Source organism: Cyprinus carpio, chromosome A1, assembly GCF_018340385.1.
Source record: "Cyprinus carpio isolate SPL01 chromosome A1, ASM1834038v1, whole genome shotgun sequence".
Classification (NCBI taxonomy): Eukaryota; Metazoa; Chordata; class Actinopteri; order Cypriniformes; family Cyprinidae; genus Cyprinus; species Cyprinus carpio.
This window is the reverse complement of record NC_056572.1, coordinates 7,190,872-7,216,130: the sequence shown is the minus strand read 5'-3', so window position 1 is coordinate 7,216,130 and position 25,259 is coordinate 7,190,872. Positions and strand designations below refer to the sequence as shown.

General features: G+C 35.6%; 1 protein-coding gene across 1 annotated transcript; it reads left to right on the top strand.

Annotated features, from left to right (window-relative positions):
* The first annotated feature begins 14,692 nt into the window (after positions 1 to 14,692).
* On the top strand, positions 14,693 to 20,875 carry LOC109086079 (sodium/potassium-transporting ATPase subunit beta-233-like). Its single transcript, XM_042730916.1, has 6 exons — positions 14,693 to 14,930; positions 16,608 to 16,736; positions 18,085 to 18,240; positions 18,603 to 18,787; positions 19,181 to 19,264; positions 19,376 to 20,875. The coding sequence occupies exons 1-6, from the start codon at positions 14,837 to 14,839 to the stop codon at positions 19,640 to 19,642; spliced, it is 915 nt and encodes a 304-aa protein (XP_042586850.1). The 5' UTR covers positions 14,693 to 14,836; the 3' UTR covers positions 19,643 to 20,875.
* The last annotated feature ends 4,384 nt before the right edge of the window (positions 20,876 to 25,259 follow it).

Genomic DNA, 25,259 nt, shown 5'->3' with positions numbered 1-25,259 from the left:
TAATAGGACATGCAGAGAGGTCAGTGGCCTACTTGGCCATTGCTGGACAGTCAGAGAGTTCACAGATGGCCTCCATAGCCATGACAGGACAGTCAAAGAGTTCAAAGGTGGATGCCGCTGCCTCTGGAGGTTCTGCAGCAGAAGCCATCACCTCAGGAGGAGTTGGACTCATGAGAGTCATTGGAACAGGGAACGGCACTCCTGGCCGTGGAGAGTGAACTGGTGTCATAGGAACAAGGAACGGCACTCCAGGCCGTGAGGAGGGAACTGGAGTCATTGAAAAAGGAAACGGCACTTCTGGCCATTAAGAGAGAACTGGAGCCATTGGAACAGGGAATGGCTCTCCTGGCCGTGACGAGGGAACTGAGTGGACTTGTTCTAAAGCCCTTGGGATACCTGCTGCTCGCACCGATATCAGCAGTGGATCCTCCACACTGGATGCCAATCTCAAATGCCTTGGCACTGGCCTTGAGGCATTGGGCATGGTCGCCATGACAGGACGAGACTCTGGAACGGTGGGCGTGACAGGACGAGACTCTAGAATGGCGGCCATGACGGGACAAGACTCTGGCTTGTCAGCCATTTTGTGGAGAAACTCTGGTGTGCCACTCAGTCACTGGACTTGGCAGTACTGAGAACTTAGGAGTTGTGACTATAATTACTGGACTTGGTGGTGATTTTGGTGAGCTATCACTGGAGCTAGCCGGTTATATATATATATACCACTCCCTTGGTTGAAAAGCAACCCCACACATTGATTGTCTCAGGATGCTTCTCTGTTGGCACAACACAGGACTCATGGTAGTGTTCACCTTTTCTTCTCCGAACAATTTTCCAGATGTCCCAAACAGTCGGAAGGGAGCTTCATCAAAGAAAATAACTTTACACCAGTCTTCTGCTGTCTCCTTGTACTTCCAGCAGAATTTCAGTCTGCCCTTGACATTTTTCTTGGAGAGAAGTGGCTTCTTGCTGCCCTTCTTGACACCAGGCCGTTGTCCAAAAGTCTTGGCCTCACTGTGCATGCAGATGCTCTCACACCAACCTGCTGCCATTCCTGAGCAAGGTCTGCACTTGTGATGACATGATTCCGTAGCTGACTCCTCAGGAGGAGATGGTCCTGGCGCTTACTGGACACTCTGGGACGTCCTGAAGGCTTCTTCACTGCAGTTGAACCTCTCTCCTTGAAGTTCTTTATGATCCGGTAAATGGTTCTTTCAGGTGCAATATTCTTTGTAGCAGTTTCCTTGCATGTGAGGGTATTTTGATGCAAAGCGATGATGGCTACACGTGTTTCTTTTGAGGTAAGCATTGCTAACAAGAACACCATGATCAGAAGTGCTTCTTCCCTCCTATTATAGCAATCAGTCTGCTCTTACAATTTAATTAATATGATAGTGATTTGACCTGAATAGTACTCATTTACACTTTCACATTGAAATGTTTTTTTTTTGGCCAATGAAGCTTTAAGCAATTATTTAAAATGCATCTGATCACTCTACACAATATTCTAGAAATAATGTGCATGAACACCACAACAGCTTAAGCAGCAAACTTTGCAAAACACAAAACTTTTGGCCATGACTATATACTGTGTGTGTATATATCTTAGCAATGTAAACAACAATTTGAAACTAATTTGAAGCAGACAGTAAAGTGCCATAAATGGCATATAGTCATATTTAGTGCTATGGACGTGTGGTTTTAGATCTAGTGTGTGCGTGCACAACCAGGGCTGCTTGCTTCATAGAGCGCAGTGGCAGGTGTCCAAAAGTGAAAATCCCATTTGTCATCTCCCCAGAGAAATCGATTTTTAGTAATTAAAGTTAAACCTCAGCATAGACCTACCAGGAAAAGCGTTGTGAAGCGACAGTGCTTCTGTAGAAGCCAATAGTCAGTGTGATGCCAACTTCATATTTACAATAAATATAAAGAACTGCACAACCCATTGAAGAACTATAGTACCCACTAAACGGCCAAACAGGAATTGAGCAAATGACCTTCCACTCAATAATGCATTGTCAACTATATAATGGAGTCCTTACACTCTCAAACAATAGTTCTATTTGAATAGTATATGGACAATAAATGATTCATAGTAATAGTTTTATATTGCATTGTCATTTATGATTTATTTGTCATTCGTAATGCTCGGATGAGTTAGTTCATTTACAAGTACGAAAACATACACTCTAAAAAATGCTGGGTTGTTCCAAGCTGTTAAATTTTTTAACCCAAAAGTGGGGTAACTTAGTCCATATCTGACCCAAAGTTGGGTTGAAACAACTCAGCATTTTATAGGTACACAATCTTGTAGCCTACTTTTTGGTCTAATGAAATATAAAGGCTAATATAAATAATATCAAGACAATAATATCTTAATATTTAATATAAATTTTTTAAACCCTTTTACTGAACAAATTTTCTAATAGGCCTACGTAAGAAGAAAGTAAATAAAAAAAATATAATTTTATCGTTATAACTATCTACGGAAGTTCTAAGCGGCCATGCATTATAATTTTTTTTCTTTTTGTTTTCTCGTTATAACGACTTAATTTTCTCGTTATCTCGACATAACGAAGGTCGTTTTCTCGTTATAACGACTTAATTTTCTCATTATCTCGACATAACGAAGTTCGTTTTCTCGTTATAACGACTTAATTTTCTCGTTATCTCGACATAACGAAGTTCGTTTTCTCGTTATAACGACTTAATTTTCTCTAAGAATTTACAAAACTGCGCCAGCAGGTGGCACTATAGACCTGAATATAACTGATCGGGTGTTGTATACTATCCACTTTACTGTACGCGGACCTTCCTCGTGATCGCTATAATTTGTGCAGTCTTGTTTATTACTGACATTTAATTAATTCATAAATGTTAAATGCTTGAATCAATATGAATATTTTTTCAGTTTCTTATAAATATCTAAATGGCTAAAGTCTAATCTCACTGTAATCAGCACAAACTAGGCTATAATAATATGTGAGCAGCATGTATGTACATGATTGTGTTTTTGAGAAAAAAAATGTTATGCGTGGTTAGTGAAAAACTAAAAATGTTAAATCACTTGAATAAGGCAATAAAACACATATAGAAAATTGGTTCCCAGATATTTTGAGAACTGGAGCTTGTAGCCTAGAATTTTTTTTTTCTAAATGATGTGAAAATCATCTTGTTTACTCACTTACAGAAAACAATATATTGATTTAAATTTTCTAAAACACTTTTTGTTGGTAAAAGTCATATGCGAGTAGGCGTCAACTATCATGAATTCACACCTGAGAAGACAAAGGCCTGCATAATGAGCTGCATAATGAGCCATTCAGTCAGCTGTGTCACTGAGAGAGGTGAGTTACAAGAAAGAATGTGAGGACAAAATAAATCTATATAATTGTATGTTTGTAGTTTATTTAGAATATATTTAATTATCCCACAACATAATTTAATATTCACTTGTGAGTGCAGTTAAACAGTTTATAAGGAACAATCAAAGCTGACTTTCAAACTGAATTTTTTGCATCATTACTCCAGTCACACAATCCTTCAGAAATCCTTTTAACAAACTTATTTTCTACAAAAAAACATTTATTGTTATTATTATCATTATTATCATTATTATTATTATTATTATTATTATTATTATTATTATTATTAATGTTGAAAATAGCTGAGAATATTTTTTTTTCAGGTTTGTTTTTTAGGGGGGATAAATTGAAAGAACAGCAATGATTGTTACATTTGTTACAGTTACATTTATTGTTACATTTATAGCTATTATTTACATCAAGCTTTTGAATGGTATATAGTAGTGTATATTGTTATTGAAACTTCATAATATTTCACTCTATTATACATTTAGTCAGGAATTATAGTTTGGAAAAAAAGTCTTTGGAAAAAGTCCAACTAGTAAAATGTTTACACATTATGTGAAAACTAGTACAAGTATATAAATAAATAAGAGACTTACTCATGTTTATGATCTCTGCTGAATAAAGTGCTTCATTCTTTTTTCTGAGGAAATCCAAATCTCAAATCCTCAACCACATCACATCTTTTTGGGGTGAATTATGTCTTACTCCTCTCATCACGAAGCAAACAGTAAAATAAAAAAACTTGAAGAACAATCTCGCTGCGTTGTCTTCTGTTGTGTGGGCGTATTCAAAAGCCGCGCGCTTCAGTGAAACATTTGAATCTCAAAAGCGCGCTCGGCGCGGGGGCGTGGTCGCATTAGAAAATAATGAAGGGAGACGTGAAAAACGGACATCGCGTTGTTTTCATATGGATTACTTTATCACAGAATATTTGTTTTCAGCAGCACTTGTTTAGTTTAAAAGTAGACATGTCAGGCTTTCTATAGATATCTCTCTCTCGTGTCTCTGTGTTGAGTATTCACGGAGTTACAGTTCATTTTAATGACGCATTTGTAACTGAAGATCAGCGCAGACAAAGGCTGCAGACAGCACTCCTTGTTTGTTATCTTTATTTTATAAGTGCACAAAGTGTTGTTGTTATTATGTCTGTATACAAAAAAAAGTACACCCCTTTACAGATTCGATTGATGTATTGCTCTTATCTGTACGATCAAAACTGAAAGTGTAATTTAAGTTCTTTTCGGGGTTATCAGGAGAAAATACCCCAAAACGCGTATACGCGTTAATCGGACTCACTGCAAAGAATTTCTGCTAGATGCATGAGTTTCACCAACGCATTCTGTTTCATCAATAACCGCTTATCAAAAACAAGGTTGACATCACTGTATTCTGTTTGCACCAATATATATTATATTTGTGCTTCTTTTAGACACATGATTAATTTAAATTTAATTTTAATTTAATGATTAGGTAGTTAATAAGCGGAGATGTTCTGTTTATCTACAGTAGGAAGGGATTTAACGATGTAGGCTGATGGGCTTTTTTTCCTTATTACTAATCTTTATTGTTAACCATATTGATGAGAAATGTGATGTATATGTAAAATCCATAGGCTAATTTAATTCAGTTTTGTTCTGTAATGTTGTAATGTTTTTTTTCTACACACACACATACACTACACGTACACATGAACGCTCTTTTCAAACAGAAGCTTATAACACACATGATATCTGCCACATAATGACTACTACAAATTACAAATTATATATAATTTTATTTCATATAAAGGGAAAATTAAAAGTGAGTTTAATCCAAGCAGCTCTAATGGCGCGGTGTTGCCATTTAAACATGTTAATTACAAAAACAAAAACGTTCGTTGTACTGTCTCTGGAAAAATCAACAGTGATTGATCAGCCTTTATTTATACAGTATTGTAGACGTTTTATTACCTAGGCGAAGCAAAATTTGCTGAAATATAGGCTACAGTAAGAGCGCCTGCATGGCTGTCCATCAGATGCCTGTCAAAGTTGACTTCGTTACTATAGCAACAGTAAAACTTTCATGTCGTTATAACGAGAAAACAAACTTTCGTTATGTCGAGATAACAAGAAAAATAAGTCGCTATAATGAGAAAACGAACTTCGTTATGTCGAGATAACGAGAAAATTAAGTCGTTATAACGAGAAAACAAAAAGGAAAAAAATTATAATGGATGGCCGCTTAGAACTTCCGTAGGATATCTAACCAATGTCAGGAATCTCATTAATTGAAGTCAGTTGAGCTTTTGGAGGAGTGATTGGTCATAATAAAATCCCTCAGGTAATGTGTATGCAGGGTTCCCATGTACTTTAAATTGTAATTACTGAGCCTGGCACTATATGAAGTTATCGTCACTGTTGTGCTCTGTTATCTATTTTCCATGAAAGGTTAAATGGGTACAGTTAAATCCTCTCTATTGTCGCCTTGGTAATGTGACCAACCCATCGACTCGTGCCTTCAAGGTCAAGCCTTCAATTGCTGCAATGACAGTTCCAGTTAATGTCAGTGACATTTGACACTCTGTCTGTTCTGTGCTCTTCTCTGTCTTCCTCTGTCTTTTTTCCCATAATGATGCATTAGAGATCCAGAAATAATTCTTTCTCAGCATTTTTGAAATATCTGTTGGTGTATGTAAAGTATTCTGAATTTCTGCCATATTAACATGCTAAAGTCATGGATAGATTGACTTGCTCCAAAAATAGCACGGCAGTCTGTCGTCACAATCTTTGTGCGTGCGAGAGTGTGTGTGTGCCGCCACCATAAGGTAGACCTGCATATCCCACCTGGTTTCCCCATGCTTTTTTCCGTGTTGTAGATAGGAGCCGTGCACATGTGTTTGCACGTGTGAGTTTGGTGGGGGGTGTGAGGAGGATGGTGCATGAGACAGGAAGACCAACAGAAAGCACTGTTCTCTAAGGAGGAATGCAGACAGTGATTAATGCAGTGCGAAGGACAGTAGATAAGTGTCACTTGATCTCACAGCAGTAAAAGACCTTATCCTGAGGAACCCGTGCTAATATAATACATTGAGTCAAAATGTAGCCATATCTGTAAAATAAGAACAAGTGTGAATGAGATGTAACAGAAACAGGAAGCTATAAGCTTGATATGAATAAATTAGCTTACCCTTGCCCATGTCACTGGGGACAAGAGCTTATGTAAACTTCATTATTTGGGGATTATGTTATGACTCATGCAAATTCAACTTGACTGCAAAATCCCTTGATGACATCGCCTTTAAAGTGACAGATCATATAAAAATGAAAATTCAGTTATTTACTTAAAGGGGTCATATGATGCGATTTTCAAATTTTCCGTTCTCCAAACAAGCTCTTGGTGAATAAAGAAGATCTGTAAAGTTGCAAAGACTAAAGTTTCAAATCCAAATAGATATTCTTTATAAAAGTTGAGGCTCGTCCACAGCCCCCTGAAACGGCTCATTCTAACACGCCCCCACATATCTACGTCAGTATGTGGGAAGATTTGCATAACGCCGCCCAGATGTTCACGCAAATAAAGAAGGCGTACCTTTTATTCTCGTTGTAGTATTGTTGTTGCCACCGCCATGTCGTATAGACACTGTGTGTTTCACTGTGAAAGCGAAACTACTTTGTTTGGCCTTCCAAAAGAGGACGATATCTGCTTCGTCATGCCTGGGGCTGATCTGTGCTGGTAGCTGAGGAAATACATCAACTTTGCACTGTGGATCACCGAATCGGTTTTCACCATGGACGAAGTGGAGTACAGACCGGGTTCATCACATGTGGTTGCTGCAAGCCCAAGGTACGCTCCTTCGTAGAATCTGCCTCAAGCCGCCCGCTTCCGCTCACTCAAGCCAGCCGTGGCTCACTCAAGTGAGTGACGCTGTTTCGTTGAGAAAGCGAAACTACTTTGTTTGGCCCTCCAAAAGAAGGCAAGACTAGAAATCATGTTTATATCACATTTATAATGGTTTTCATGTTTATGTCTCTTTATTTTAAGAGGTGTAACATTTCCATCACATGCTTGAGGCATTCGGCCAATCACAATGCGCTGGATAGCTGGCCAATCAGAGCACACCTCACTTTTCAGAGAGATGAGCCTTATAAAAATCGACAGTTTCAGAAGGCGGGGCATAGAGGAGAAACAATAATGTACAGTATGTGGAAAATAATGTGTTTTTTTAACCTTAAACTGCTTAAACACATTTCATTACACTAAATACACAAAATAATGTTCTTTTTAGCAGCATCATATGACCCCTTTAACGTCATGTTAAACCTTGCATGAAACACAAAAGTAGATATTTAGCAAAACGTCCAAGCTTATTGCCATAATGATAGTGAATAGAGACCAGGGAAATCATTGTAAAGAAGCAGCGGCAGAAAGAGAGAACGAAATGAGGGTGAGGAAATGACAGAACTTTTTTTTTTTTTTTTTTTTTGGTGAACTGTCCCTTTAATATAGAAATAGCTGGAAGATATTGTCGTGCACAAGCTTATCTCAATGTGACTGTGAGGAACTAAAGTGATCCTTGTTGTTTCGAGTACCCACACGATTGTTCTGAGGAGGAAGGACAGGTCTGTTTTGTCATGGTAATTTGAAAGCTATTGTAAAGCATATGTTGTTGTTTTTTTCTATCCATTGTTTATATAAGATCCAGAACACACACTGTATCAAATGAAGACCTGCTATGAGAAACAAGTATTCATTATAATGTTAAATGCTGAACATACATTTGCACATGTTGGCTTTTTCATGCACACTATGACCCTGCACATATTTTACCACTGGAGGGCGCTCACAAACGTATTCCCCTGTAGGCTGAGGTGAGTGGAAAAGGTGAGTTCACAGATGTCTTAGATGAGACAGGCTGTGTGAAACCAAAGGTAGCTTACTTGGTGAGCATTTTCTGTATAAAGTTCCTCATAAGGTACCCTTAAGTCATGTCTAATTATCTAAAACAGGGGCTTCCAAACTAGGTTCTGGAGGGCTGGTGTCCTGTAAAGTTTAGCTCCAACTTGCCTCAGTCAGCACACCTGGTTGAAAGTCTCTAGTATGCATAGTAAGACCTTAAATAGCTGATTCAGGTGTGTTTAATTAGGGTTGAAGCTAAATTCTGCAGGATACCAGCCTACCAGGACCAAGTTTGGAATGCCCAATCTAAAACAAATGTAAGATGTATTTAATGACTACAGTGCTTATTTCATTATGAAAAATTGTGCACTAGAACATATACTTATAAAAACATCTTTACCCCCATGCCATCTCCAGCTTAAACAGCTAACATAGCAATTACACTGCTTTTTTTCTCTTTTTTTCCTCAGAACCTTAGATTAGAAAGAGGCAATCAATAGATATTATGTAAATACATATACATATTTTTATTTATATGGTTGTGTATATATATACAGTACATAATGCACAAATCTGTACATAAGTCTTCTGTTCTCTTCTAGTTTTAGTCATATATGTATGTGCCAAGAGCTCCTGAAAAACCAGAACAAATTCCTTGTGTGTTTGCACACACTTGGTGAGTAAAAGCTCATCATATTCTATTCTATTCTATTCTGTTCTGTTTTGTTCTAAACAATTCTAAACTGAGTCATTATGAGATTGATAGAACAGTAGTTCTATTTGATTTTTTGACTCCAAGACCCCCATTATCTGCAACAATAATCAAAGGCCCCATGACACAAAAAAGAATGTCTACCCGATAAAATATTTATGGATATTTGCATTTTCATCTGCCGTTTTTGTTCAGACCAATTATATTGCCTATAACATACATATATTAGGCTGACATGGGAGTTTTTATCATTTAATTAACATTTTATTTTTTGTCAAAACTTGTAGGCTATTATGTGAACTCTTTTTTCCCCCATAGTCTTTTCAGTCATTTTACAATTTTGGATACAATAAACATTGGTGTTGTTTTAAAAGAATGTTGCTACCAAAACAATATGTAGTTCTATTCTAATATCTAAATGTTCAGAAACAGTTTTTTACCTGCTGATTCAAATAATTATTTTATTTTTCATAGGAATTAATAGGCTATGAGGAATAGTGTGTTAAAGAGACTGTACTGATGTTTAACAACATACCAGCTGTTGTTGATGAAACATTTTCCCAAGCCTTTTAACCCCCCATAAAACTTTTGAAAGTTGTGAGTTTTGAAAAACCTACTTGCAATCTAGGACCTTTATATAGCACATGCCATGGTAAAGAGTGTAAATCTTCCAGCATTGTTTTCATCCATCCAAGTAAAATTCAGTATGGTATCTGCCCTGACAAGGGGTCTATTCCTCCTGAGGTTACTGATCACTCATAGCCAAGTCTCTCATACCTAATTACTATGGTTAGTCTGGTTTCATAAAGTTGCTTTTGAAGTAAACCTTCAGTCCAGTGATGGATGCAGTGACCAGAAACCACCAGCAGATGGCGAGAGCGTGATCAGGAGCGCAGCAGGAATCCTTTAGGACAAGGTCACCTTAACATACACACGCCCTGCTAGTGAGGTCACTCAACTAGAAAATATATAAATTCTTATATAAAGTCTTTGCTGTGATGCTATACGCAAATCACAAATGTCAATTATGAACTGACCTTTTGGAAAATTTATAAACTACCTCACATTCTGTCTTATTAGTATTTAAATCTTATTTTCCCACAAACTTTCCAAGGAATCACACACAGATATTCTCAGAAGTGAACTGCTTTAGTCAATAAGGAGGCTTAGCTGAAAATTGGCAGGCCACAACAGTAAATACTGCAACTACGCTGGTAGGGGACTGATGTGTAGTGGTGTCCTTGACGGCAACGGATGTTCTATTATCTCTAAAATCATGCAGGAAATGTTGCTTAAACACATGCTAATACTCCTTGACTCAGCTTTACGGTATATACAAACCGCTTCTGTACACCACAAACCTATCTAAGAATCTGTGGTGAAAACAGCTCTTGTGGGTGGACAGTACAAAGGTCATGTATGAATGTCTGCTTTTAACCTAAACGCTTTTTTTAGTAGTATTACAGATTGTTATATCATAATTTTGAATAATCTAAATAATATGCAATATTTATACCACATTGGTCTTATCTACCATTTTGTTTCAGTCTGGAGGTGGAGGAAACTTAACCATTGAAAAACCAGCTTAAAGGAATAGTTCTCCCAAAACTGAATTTGCTGACTTTTAGGCCATCCAAGATGTAGATGAGTTTGTTTCTTCTGTCAAACAGATGTGGAGAAATGTAGCATGTTGTAAGAATTAGAGTTCAAACATTGATATAAACAATAATCCACAAGTAATTCACATGACTCCAGTACATCAATTAACGTCTTATTAAGTGAACACTTGCTTATAATAAACAAATCCATCATTAAGACGTTTTTAACTTCAAACCGTTGCTTCTGGCTAAAATACAAGTACTCTATCTATAATATTGCTTTCTCTAGTGGAAAAAGTTGTCTCATCTGAACCAGGAGAGAAATTTGCACATCAAGCACAGTTTGCATGCAAAAACATTCCTAAACAGTCTAGACAAATATGTCGGTGGATTTTGATGTGAGATGACAACAGGGGATGAATTTTTTCCCCAGAGAAAACATTATTTTGGATTACAGACTCATATTTTTGCCAAAAATTAATTAAAGTTAAAATGTCTCATTTATGGATTTTTTTTTTTTTAACAAAAATAGTGTTTTTCATTTTACAAGCTGTTAACTGATAAACTGGAATCATGTGGATTATTGTGATGTTTTTATCAGCTGTTTGAACTCTCATTCTGATGACACCCATTCACTGCTGAGGAACCATGTATTGCTAAATTTCTCCAAATCTGTTCTAATGAAGAAACAAACTCATCTACATCTTGGATGGCATGAGGGATCTTCATTTGGGTGAACTCTTCCTTCTGAAAAAACATCTTAGGGTGCAGTGTAGAAATATAATTAGAATTAAATAAATGAAATTAAAATGTCAGAAAGTGCTTTGAGGCAGAGTGTCATGTCTGTAAAAAATACAATATAAGTATCCATCAGTCTTGTAAACCTAGATGGAGTTTAACAACCAAAAGACACCTTAGTGTGCATCATGCATTAGTATAAATAGCATCTCTGTATTGATCCACTAAGTATAACTCATTTCTATATTAAATTGTTAGCACCAATCACTCCTGCATTTAGATACAGCAGGAAACAATGAGGTCATGAAGTGGAATCCTGTTATATTTAACCTATGGTGACTGACTGGAGGGGAAAAGTGGCAAAAAGCATCTGCTTGAAGTGTTGTGATGAGTTTCTTGCAGCTTTCTGGGTGCTCCTGTAAATTCCATGTCCATCGCATATAGATACGGCTGAGCTAGTTGCCATGGCAACAGAGGCAATGACTCAGCAAGTGTCTTCTAAGGTGACAGACGAGACTTATTATTTGATGGAAAGACATACCTGTTTCATGCTCTAAAACAGATGTTTATTCGTGTTGAGGGTCCTTGAAGATGATTCAAGGTGTTTGGAGGACAAAAAAACTTTCAAGCACCTACAGGACATGTCATTATTGTGAAATAATGGAAGAGAAGTGCTCTCAACGAGCATTCAAATTCGCCACAAGAACTAATGGCCTTCCTTGTTAAGGAAAATGCACAACAAAGGGTGTTGTTTATTCCCCCAGAGATATTATATAACAAAGATAATCTTTGTGAAGGATAATGTACAGTCAAGTCTGTCATTATGGCCAAAAAAATAAATCCAGACATGATCAGGGACTTGACTCAGTTTGTATTCCAGTAATGACCAGCTGACTGTACATTATACAATTATTATACAGGAACTTAAGAATTAAATATAAAAAATAAAATAAAAGTAGACAGAAATTGATCACAATAAAGTATTATAGGAGTAGTTCAACCCACAAATTAAAATTTCATGAAAATGTACTCACCCCTCAGGCCATCCAAGATGTAGATGAATTCATTTCTTCAGTGGAACAGATTTGGAGAAATTTTGCATTACATCACTTGTTCACCAATGTGTATCTATATTTTTTTCTGCAGTGAAAAAGTTGTCTTGTCTGAATCAGGAGAGAATTATGCACAGATTAAGCACTGTTTATAAGTTTGGACTACAAGTGAACACCAAGACAGTTCTAAACAAATATGTCTGGATTTGTGATGTGAGAGGACAACAGGTCCTTAGCTGTTTGGACTCTCATTCTGACGGCACCCATTTGCTGCAGAAGATCCATTGGTGAGCAAGTGATGTAAAACTAAATTTCTATTTAAATTTCTAAATTTCAACTATTCCATTAATAATATATATATATGTTTTTAAATTATACACATACATACATATATATATATATATATATATATATATATATATATATATATATATATATCTATATATATATATATATATAAATATTGATGCTGAAAATGACCAACAATTACCATGTGCATAATTTTTACTGCAACATCTGAATTAGCTGAAGGTAACAGTTTGTGTCTTCCTCAGTTCAAACATTACAGCAGTAGATATATCACCTGGAACATCAGCAGAGGAAGTCAATGTTTGGTGTGATGATGTCTTATCTTCTGATCTACAACTCTTTGTTGGGACACCAGCCAGAAGAAACTTCCTGTCCTTTTTCTTTCTTTCTTTTTTCCATGTACAACTTTTACAGTATTTCTTTTTTAATTAGATTATTCCGTGATATATGTGAAGTAGATCAATGTCAGGCCTACACTGTTGATCTATACTAGATGAAGGGCAGAGAAAGTATGTGAGGTTAAGATGTAATAGGCATATATATATTTGGTATCAGCTGTAAATAAGACAGTCTTATGTGTTACACCTTAGGGAGAGCAAAGTCTGTATCTATGTGTGTCAGGATTGTAATGTGGACTGTCAGAGAATGATTCAGTACTTAGTTTCTCCTGATGAACTCACCTTGAGTTTGACAAATGTGATCTTGAAAATTCAGTTTTTGACATTTTTGACATTGACGGCTCTGCCTCTTTTGTGTGTTGTATTTGTGATTCAGTCTACGCTCTGTATACATGTAAACACTGTTCCAAGGTGGTTCAGTGCTTGGTCAAGGGTGGGTGTGTGTGTTTGTGTGGGTGGGTGGGTGTTCATGCACCTCTGTGCACTTGTAAAGGTGCAAAGGGGTGTAGTAAGCAATATCTCCTAATTTCTAGAAACTTTCATGCACTTTCTCCCGATTTTCTTATCTTTTCAAATCAGCCTACATTTCATATTACTACACTTTAACACACATAGTAAAAATATAGCGCGCACACACACACACACACACACACACAGAGAGAGATAGAAACTAAAAATTAATATGAAAATCAGACTTTCTTAGTGTGTGTTTTGTCTATGTTTTGCTTGAATGTTAGCAGCACTCAAGCTGCGTGAACAAGTCTGTTCCAGCATGATTTGAGAGTGATACAATTCTGCAGTGAAAGTAAGAACATGTGAACAGGAGTTCATTGTGACCGTGAATGAAATTCAAATGTGCTCATAAAGTAGCTCAAAAAAATAGTTCCTTTATCTGACTTCAATATTCCATTTTTCAGTTTCCATGGGGAAATGGTGTGAAAAACTTTTTTCCTCAAACTTTTAGTCCATATAGTTCATATTTCAATTCTGACAACTGTTTAAATGGCTTTTCATTGTTCATTCCAAATACTTTACAATGTTATACATTTAAGCTCAGTTGAAAACTGTTTAATTGCTTTATTTTTAAAGTATTTTCAAAGTGGTGTTTAAGAGACAGCCTGCACGAATAGATTAATTGCACTTTTTGTACCATCTGAAATGGATTAGCATATAAGAAAATCATGCTGAAACTTAAAACGTATGTAGAAATGATAGAAACAATATGACACGTTAAATAGATAGAAGGAAACACATTGTTATTACATAATGATGAAAACATTTTCCAGTGTAAAGGCACGCAGGCATATGTGCATCCATCTGCTTGAGCTGTCTAAATATAACAGCCTGAAAATCCTAAAAACAGCGCTTTTTTTTCTGCCTTGAGGCGTCCTAGATCCGTTTCCCCACTTCTTGGCGTTGAACGCGGCTCTTGCGTCATGGGCTTTTACATCACTCCCTTCGACCTGTCCTGTTCTTACAGCGGAATCTACGTCTTTTTACGCAACCCTATTGTAAAGTGATTCCCACCCCAATTTCTTGAGCTGCACGACCGTGTTACGTGATTGGAGGTTCTGTCTGTGATTTGCGCTTGGTCGCGGTGGGCGGGACCCGGGCGCTCCGCTGGATATATTACGCGGGGCACCTTGGAGAGAGCCGGGTACGGCTCCATGTCACGGTGGGATTAGTGCTCCAGGAAAGGGTGTAGTGTTCCAAAGGAGGCAAGAAAGGAGACACAAGGGAATTCGCTGCCTAGAGGGAAAAAAATCAAACCTTACAGTTAACCATGCCCGCTCAAAATAAAGATGAAGGAGGATGGAAGACGTATTTATGGAATTCGGAGAAGAAGGAATTTCTGGGACGCACCGGTGGTAGTTGGTGTAAGTATAACTTATTATAGATGTTGTATCGACGGTATTTCTAAATTTCAGCACGTTGGATAGCGCTGTGATGCCCGTCAACGCCGTTTCTATAACAGCAGGTACCGATAGACTGCCAGTCTGGTCACGAAGCAACCTGTATGATTTGACTTTGCAGCAAATGTCTCACGGACTTTCATATATCGATATTCAGACTGAACGCACGATTTGCAGTGGTAACGGATGTATTCTGATGATTCAAAGCATTTTTTATAAGTATGCTTATTTGTTGCTGTTTGTCTGTACCCCACCTGTTTCGCTGAGATCACATAGTCTTTAGACACGCTTTATGTGTTCTCATCTTTCTTTCTAAATATAAAGATTTATGAATATATAATGAATGCTCTGCGTGAATTTGATACTAGTGGAGGAGCAAAAGGTCAACAAAGCACAACTTCAGATTATTGATCAGTTCGATATTCGCTGCTCAATGCAATTAAAATGAAATTAAATAAAATGATTTTCCTCCTCAGAAATAAATAATTAAATAACGAGATGGTTAAAGGCTTGTGTTTTTAAAAAGCTGATTGTTTCATGTCCGTGCATGCCATGAAATCAATCATCCTGTCATTTAATTAGCATACCTGTCATTTTTAACGTGATACACGTGGAAAGGGTTAAAAATGCATCATTGTTCAAGGTGACTCAAGGTGAAAGGCCTAGTCTTTTGGGCCTGACTGCTTCATCTAAGGTTGCAATAAATATTCATCATCATGTATTTAAGGCAGCAACAGTTTCTAATTGATACCTTCAATGTCTAATGATGCCTAATGTCTAAAGTTTACTCCATTGTCTTGGTAAGTAACTGAATCTGCTTTCCACTCCAGATGAGGAAGAATACATATATAATCCTAGAAGTCATTTTATCTCCTGAGATTTATGATGGCCATTACATGATCTAATACACTGATATTCGCTGGGCTTTAGTCTCAATGACCCTCTGACATTGCTTTATGCACCACTGGAAACCACTCAGACCTTGTAACCTGAGTCACTGTAATGATTTCATTGGAACTTATTCGAATGTGCATCATCTGGAAAGGCTGTAAGTGAATTATTTTGGGATAAAGTGGGAAGACTGGTTTGACTGGTTGGGAAAGAACTGAATATATGACCATACTGGTTTTACTGCTCTGCGATGCCCCTACACATTGTTGATGTTTGAGACATTGAGATTGCTCATCATGTCCTGCCATGCTGGCACCTCTGTATTTTCTGGGGACAGATTGAGGACATTTGTATTGCTGGTATGGTGTCAGCAGATTCGCCTGTTTGATGATGTAACATCAGTGGGATCAGACTGTTCCAAGTAGTCATTTCCAATAATACTCTTTCTTTTATGTATCAGTTTAGTGTTGTATATGTATAAATATAAGTTTTATTATTAGACTATTAGACTTCTAGACTGTTCCAGTAAACATTTGAGGATTTGAAGTGTCTTTTCTCCAAGGAAAGAACACACTTGCTTTATTGCATAGAATTTTCAAGCATCAATTCAAATATACAATTATCAAAACCAAAAGCACATCTATAACAAACAAACAATCATCATTAAATACAGTAATGACATCAGAATTGCTGCTCAAAATGTCTTCACATACTAAAATATGTCCTGTCTCTCTCTTTCTCTCTCTACAGCAAAAATCTTCCTCTTCTATCTTATCTTTTATGGCTGTCTGGCCGGGATCTTTATCGGCACTATCCAGGTACTCCTCCTCACCCTGAGCGATTACAAACCCACCTGGCAGGACAGAGTAGCTCCTCCAGGTAACAATTCTATTGCGGTGACTGTCCTACCTTTGATATCTTTCTTATAATTTATTGTGAGTGTAAATTGAAGTTGAAGTAATATCATAGGGGTTTTATAAAGCCCTAGGGGATCATAGTGGAACTGCATGGGGCCAAATTAAATTCAAAGAGTACAATTAAACAAAGAAAGAAAGAAGAATACAATTACTGTCATTTTTTATTATAGAAAATTTGTGTTTGTTTTTTTCAATTCATTATACTTTTTAGAACATTTTGTGGAATAATTAGTATTTTCATACAGTAAAAAAAAGTTTACATTTTTTTTTTTTTTTTTTTTTTTGTTTTTAAGAGAGCACTGGGCTCTTGGGAAATGAAAATCCATTTTACATCACAGCTGATATATTTCACATGTTTTCTTGGTAGAACAGAAGGCATGTGAAGGAGAAACAGACTGGCTATGACATCAGATACCTTTCAGACACATTAGAACTATAAAACACTTTGTAGAGAAACTGATGCCTCTCCTCTTGGCAAGGCTCATTTAGAAAAACTGATCATGGGAAGCATCAGGATGATTCAAAACATGTATTTCAGCATTCATTCTTTTTCCCTCTAACAATCACAGTTCCTCTATGATTTATTTACATCTCTGAGTCATTGCGAGCTTTGTGTACTGCAAACTGTTTTCAGGACATGCTGTCTTTCACATTTGATTTTGTTACAAAAGATGTAATTTGATTTAATTTACAATGCAGAACCAGTTATCAATCAGATTCTTCAGATAGGCTTTGTTCATTTGTCAGATGCATTTGAAGCTCACCAGCCTTTACCTACTGCTAATATTTTGTGCATAATTTTATACTGATAAAAAGGCAGTTACTTTGTGAAGATTAATGTAATTCTAAAATGACAAAGTATTAACTAACAGGGTTGCATTATTTTGCTTATTCATTTTAATAAAGGATTTTTTTTTTTACATTTTTGTCTCTTAATATGATTATTAAAAGCTTATTAGATGTAATAAGAAACATTCTTTTGCAATTTGCCAAACAAATTCTTGCATGACTCATTCAACATTTCAGGGAGGTTAAACAGCTGTTAGAGGTTAAACCAATGTTAGTTATTAAATTTTTCGAAGGCACACTTTATCAAGACTTGACAGAATTCTTCAGAATTGCACAATGATTGCTGATATTGCACAGAAGAATTAGGGAATTAAACCTGAAAGAGTTCAAGATTTTAATACAAACGAGTCAAATGAGAGAAGTCCAAAGATTTACTGTCCGACAAGTATGTCTCTCTAAAAAAGCAAAGAAATTAATGTAAATTCCTTGTATTTGTGTTATTTTATTTTATCTGTGCACAGGGCTCTCTCACTACCCACGTTCAGACAAGGCTGAGCTGATCATCAGTCCGGAGGATGATGATACCTACAGGACATACGTCAAAGCCATGAAAGAATTTTTAGATTCCTATGACATGGAAAAACAGAAGGACCTAATGAAGTTTGAGGACTGTGGAGGTACTAAATTACTCATTTGTCTTCTGTTACTTAAGTCCCAGATGAATATAGATGCATTCTCAAGGTTTTCATTAGCCTTCATTAACTAAATACTAGAAAATATTATGAATTATTCCACACACTGTTTTTATACTTGTATATATATTCAATTATCTCTTTTCCACGTCCCTTTGAGAAAATTATAATTATATATATAAATCTTTACATATGTAGAATTTTTATATATATATATATATATATATATATATATATATATATATATATATATATATATATATATATATATATATATATATATATAATTATTATTATTATTATTATTATTATTATTATTATTATTATTATTATTTCTATTTTGACAGAGCAACCCGGGGACTACAAAAACAGAGGTGATCTAGAAAGTGACATGGGTGTCAGAAAGGCATGCCAGTTTTCAAAGTCTTGGCTAGGACCCTGTTCTGGCATTGAAGATCGTAATTTTGGATTCGCAGAGGGGAAGCCCTGCTTGATTGTCAAGCTCAACAGGATTGTAAACTTCAGACCTAAGGTTTGTTAAATACATACAACAATATTCACAAAATGTTTGTAGGATCTTGCATTTCTGTAGACTATGAATTAACTGACTTAAGGTTCATTTTTATAATACATTAGCAAATTTCTTGTCTTTATAGTATTATGTGAATGCTTCTATCATGTATATGTATTACACTATCATGTATATGTATACTATGTTTATTTATTATATTATTATTATTATTTGTTGTTGTATTTGTTTACTTTTTATTATTTTATAATTTTTCTTACACAGTATTTTATTATAAATAATTTCTTGATAATTTTATTGAGAATATTGTTCATTGCAGAAAAGTTATCATAGTATTTTTAACTTGTATAATGTTGCGTGCAAGTCTCATGTTTTTCTTTTTTTTTTTTCTTTTAGCCACCAGCATCAAATGAAAGCATTCCAGAAGAGGCAAAGCACAAAATCCAGCCCAACGTGATTCCTATCCACTGCACAAATAAGGTGAGCGATCATTTCCCTGCTTGACTGAATACTCTCAATTGCTCTGCAAAGTAGTAAAATGGTTGCTAACTGGCAGCATGTATTCTCTGGTCTTCTCTGAAACACCCGCAGAAAGAAGAGGATGCAGGTAAGCTCGGTGAAGTGAAGTACTACGGTATCGGAGAAGGCTTTCCTCTTCAGTATTACCCCTACTACGGGAAACGCCTGCATGAACATTACCTGCAGCCCCTGGTGGCCGTCCAGTTCGTCAACATCACCCTGGACACAGAGATCCGCGTGGAGTGCAAAGTGTTCGGGGAAAACATTTATTACAGCGACAAGGATCGCTACCAGGGACGATTCGATGTTAAAATCGGTGTCATGACCAAATCAACATGACCTCTGAACAGAGTACCTCCTCTCTCTCCTTATTTAAAGGCAAACTAAGGCCCCTCTTCTGACTTGAGATACAAAGGCACCAGAGAGAAGTTTCTCACCGGTCTTCCACAGTGTTTAACCGAGGGGATGTTTTTTGAATGTACAAGTGTCTCATGTCAGAAAGAGGCCTCATTTTAGTTCAGGAGAGAACTTAAAAAAATAAAATAAAATAAAATAAACAAAAAGTCAATAAAAGATTATTTAAAAACACTAGTCTAAAACATCATACCATCTTACATATGTGGGACCTAACATTGTCCGTACTCTTTACTTCCAGCTTTCTGCTTTCAGTCTAGGGTTAGAATGTAAACGCCTGGAGGATTAGCCATAGCATAAAATATTTATTCTACTACTGAATGAGAAGTGTCCACGATCAAAGGGACATGTTGTTTTACTGTAAATTACATTTCCTCTACCAATGTAGCCAGCACTGTTTTGTCCCTCTTGTATTGTATTGCTGCCTCGTGTGATTTCCCTATATTTAGAATGTGCACAGTAGTTGCATATGTAGGTTGTTTCGAGCCACGCCATGTGTGTGATTCAGCTTCATTTGTCAGATGTGCCTACATTTATGTATAGTTACTTAATGGAAATACACTGGCCTCTTAACATTGCCTTTTGGGGGTATTGATGTTCTATCTTTGCATCTTTTAGGTGTATTAGGTGGGTAATGAACCTTTTTTTCCCCTAAAATCACTACAGTGTAGGAGGGGAAGATTGTACTTCTCTATTAATAATTCGTTTTCTCTGAATGTAGATGTTGCCTTTCACTTTATGGAGTCAACCACTATACTAAAGAACCGATATACTTAATCTTTTTTTTATTTTTTTTTCACATACTTTGTTTTCTTCCTTGCCTTGTCATTCTTCTTCTTATTGAAGACGTCACATGGCATGGTTGAATGTTCTAAATTTCAATATTTATTAAGTGGTGACCTTAAATATTCTGTTCTTGCACATGCTCATGTTCTCATCATGAATTCATGAACTCGTCATGAATGTTAATAATGCCAAAGCCATTAAAATGATTCTAGATTTTATCAGAAGTAATGCAATACCCTGTCCATCGGGATGTTTTGTAGGTGTGCGCAATCAGTGTCAAAAACCAGACATGTCAAATTTCACGAGTCCCACAAACTCTCATGTTGAAACTGAACTGGAAAAGACTAACCAAAATAAAGCTGAGACTCTAAAGTTGTAGGTGTTTTTATTTTGTAAATCTTATTTATTTTTTTATTAATACTACTAATGTGTGGTGTGTGTGTGTGTGTGTGTGTAAAGTCAACATTCATAAATCAGAATTACACTCATAAATACACAAAAGGAATTTGCTGGATATACATTAATCAAGCACACTATTGTTAATTTGCGAATGAGGTAACACTTAAGTATAGGCACCAATTCTCACTACTTTAGTTGCTTATAAGCATGCCTATCCTTAAAATATTGGCTGTTTATTAGTACTTATAAAGCACATATTCATAGGATGTACTTTAAAAATATAGTATAATCTTAATTCAAATGATGAAGGATTCTGAAAGTCTGACATTAATAAGTGTTGAGTCCTACAGTAATGTTAACCCTGCCTGCTTTAAATGTTTTTAAAATAATTAACAGTTGAAAAAAATTGGTAGAAATTTAAAAAAGTTATCAAAAAGTAATCAAATTAATCAGTTACATTATTTTAATAAAGTAATAGAAATAGTTACACTGTTTATTTTCCAAAGTTACATTTCCAAAGTAACCTTCCCAACTATTAATAAGCAGAAAATTAGGAGTTTATTGAAGCAAAAGTCATAATTAATGGTTTGTTAATAGTGAAAATTGGACCTTAAAATAAAGTGTGATCACAAATGATTACAATATATAAAAAACATCTTTCCAAATCAAGAGTTGCACAGGATGATTATAAGTTTATTTATCCACATTGTGGATAAACATTTTAATCACGATATGCCTTTGGCAGACACTCCAGCTGATGACATTAAAAGTTAAAGTGCAGACAGAAAAGAGCAAGAGAGAGAATCCAAACGAGACTGAAAACAGCTCTCATCGGGCCCCTGCTGGGATGAGATACTGAAACACCTAGGATTTGGAAGTGATTCTACCTGCTCTGCCACTGATGTTGATAAATGAATTAAAAATGTGCTTTTGCACCCAAGAGGATCTGTATGCGCAAAGCAGAACCACCTGATCTCAGTTGTGTGATGTCAACATGAGTCTCACGGTGAACAAAAATACTAGTGAATATGATCTGTTTGTGTACGAGAGAGTAGATAGGAGGAGGGAATATGGATGGTAATTACAGAATAAAAATGAAAAGAGCAACTTTCATCTGATGCAAAGTTGTTTTCATTAATTAAAAGTTACTTTAAGGGCCACATAGCAATCATTACCACAAAGATATGCCACAGTTGATTCACATACATTACTGAAACACTTATCTGAGTGGCAATCCAGCATGCAATAAATAATTCTTCAATCATTAATCTTGCATTAATAAAACACCTTCTAAAAGCTGCATTCTGTTGACAAATGTTATTTGTACTCTAAAAATAATATTTGCTAGGATGGAATTTGAATCATTTTGACAAATAATACAGCAATCTACTTGAGATAAGTCACAGATTTTATCTTTGTGAATTGTGTATCCTTATTTTAGTTGGATCATTACTATTAGAGGAAAGAATAGTGTTCCTATTCTACACTTCCTCCCACTGTATACTATGTGCCTGACCATGGATTTTAGAGGCATTTTTTTGTATCCTTCTCCACCCTCAGTACAGTCACAGTATCGTGAGTAAAATTGGACCACATTTGCCACATTAAACTCATAGTTTCATGAATTATCACTTCTACTTCTTATCAGCACAGGCTCTAATAGCCTTAATAATCTATTTTGACATTTCATATTTTTGTTCCGTCTATGCTATGGTTATCACTATGTCAGTCATTGCAATTTTGAGTGTGAATCCCACACCACATTTATATGTGGATTAATTTGCAGCATGTGGCTGCTGGTCCTTATAGCAGCAATTTTAATTTATTCAAATTCTGAATGGATAGTATAGCCCAGAAAGCACAACTACACAATGTATCTCGTATATCATGTCTACATTTTGTTACAATGAATGGAGCGTGCAAAACTCTGCATTGAACAAAAAACTGAGTGGATTATGACTGGAAATGCATCTGATTTGTCATTGCGTTCAAGAAATCAACAGAATCTGTGACTGATTTGCTACATTGCTCAACGCTGCAAAAACACATTGTAAATAGAAACCTCTGATGCTCTCCAGAGTGCAAACACAAATACAGAACGCACTGGAGCAATTGCCAGATCTTTTATTTTATTTTATTTTATTTCATTTCTTTATAATTATTTTATTTAACAGATTAGATAGATAATTCCTATAGCTAACTAACAGAAGATGCTAGTCAGGTGTAAATTGTGCAGGTGTTACAATGGGCCCAGCTCAGAACTATGTTATTCTATGAAGTTAGCAATGTAATTTGTACTAGACGTGTGAAATTAATGTGAAAAAAAAAAAAAAAAAAAACTCTGAATCCCAAGTGAATTTAAATGAGAACCTACTAATTTACACTAATTTAGCTACACACTAATTCTCATTTATATGGACCCCCTGAAGTATAGCCTTGGCCACCCAATGTATAAAACTCTAGTTCTGCCACTAGATACACTTTGTTGTCCCCTGATTTTGATTTAAAGCATTAGAGTTAATCAAAAGTTTATCAGTGACTACAAGCTACTTCAGTTTAGGTAAAATCAGCATCTCTGTGACTTGCAAATCTTTTAGATATTCTTTTAAGTAATTAATTAATTAAATTTAATTTAATAAATTAAATTTAATTAAATTTATTCATTTTAATTTAATAAACTTTTTTTTAAATAATGTAATTTAAAAAATGTAAACCTTTCAAAAAATAAATACGAAATAAAAAAAAACTCTTATACTTTTAGTTTGAAGTTGGCAATCCTTTCACTGATTAACTGGAAAAAATAAAAATAAACAATGCATAGCTTTTTACTCAATAATCAGAGGTAGAGGTGGCTCCATACATTTGGAAAGTTCTTTACCCTAAATAAAATAGGGTAAAAAAGGAAAAATGGAGTGAAGGAATGTTCCATAGTGGCAGCAGATCTGGAGGCACCCATTAGGCCTACCTGCTTCACCACAATAAAACATTTCTGTGTGGGAGAGATGAAATCGTTGATTTATGATGGAGTTAAGGCTGAATAAGCACAAGGTGCACCTCTTTAATGTTTATTTTTGCACACAACTTCACCCTTTGGAATAACACACACACACACACACACACACACACACACATACTATTACTTTTGCAGTATAAATGCATTTCTTCACTCATTATTTATTTATTTGTTTGTTTGTTTCATAATGATAAAAAAGATGGTTTGATTCAGTTTCAAACCTGTTCATGGAGGGGATGTTCTGACATAGCAAAAAAATTCTGTATTTTTGTAGAGAAAGACAACCTTCTCTGTGTCCTCTGTCTGTTCATATCTGACCATTATCTCATTGACTGGTATATCTGATTGAAATTACCCCATCCATACAACTCAGTTACCCTTCTCCCCTCCTCACTTTGGTTTTTATTCATTTAAATATACGTAGGTTAAGTGACTATCCATTTTGATTGAGGTCAAAATATTACAAGGTCAAAAACAGTAAATAACAGGAATAATTTTACTGTAATGTATGAATACTAGATAATTAAAAAAAGGTAAATGATTTAAAAATGGATACACACACAAATCTAAATAAAACATAATTATCTCTGTGCAATATGGCTGCATTCATATCCATTCTAGTTACATTTAATTCCTTACACAATGAGTTTACAGAATATAACAAATTTTTTTGTTTTAAAAATGGACTCTGATATGTGAAAAATCCACAGAAGTGCTTATGTGAGGGCAGGTAACAACATTTCTTTGATTTTTAAATGATGACCAGCACATAGTGACAAAAAGTAGCTTTTTACTTATTTATACAAAGTCATTCTTTCACTATAAACACATTTTATATGCATCATGTGCTTACACAGTGCATGAAATTGGTTATTTTCCCAGAGGAAACATTGTGCAATAATGGGCTAAAGAGTCATGATGACCTGATCACATTACAGAAACATAAGATCATTATATTCCTGGTTAGAAACCAGTCCAATTGAGTTAAAGAATAATAAAATAAAAGTCTGAGCAGAGAGAATCATTTTGGGATTTGCTTTCCCCTAAAGTCAACTCTAGATAAGAGATACACTGTCATTGTACTATCACTGCTTTTCTTGAATTAAGCATATTCGATTATTCAGATATTATCCGTTCTTAGAGCATAAGGGCCATGAATAAACAGACAACGGAGTGGTTATATTGAATCTTTCCGTAGGTGGAATATGATACTAAGCTTGTGTAAGCAGAAATGTTCACTTCCTCTGTGTGTGAGGATGGATTAGCAGCGGTGGGGAGAACAGACTCAGCAAACAATGCTACAAATACATGCTGCGCTATCCTATTAATAAAAGAAAAAACACA

Coding starts and splice junctions, on each gene's coding strand:
- LOC109086079 (XM_042730916.1), top strand. CDS start 14,837: ATGCCCGCTCAAAATAAAGATGAAGGAGGATGGAAGACGTATTTATGG. Junction 14,931..16,607: donor ACGCACCGGTGGTAGTTGGT/GTAAGTATAACT, acceptor CTCTCTCTACAG/CAAAAATCTTCCTCTTCTAT. Junction 16,737..18,084: donor GGACAGAGTAGCTCCTCCAG/GTAACAATTCTA, acceptor ATCTGTGCACAG/GGCTCTCTCACTACCCACGT.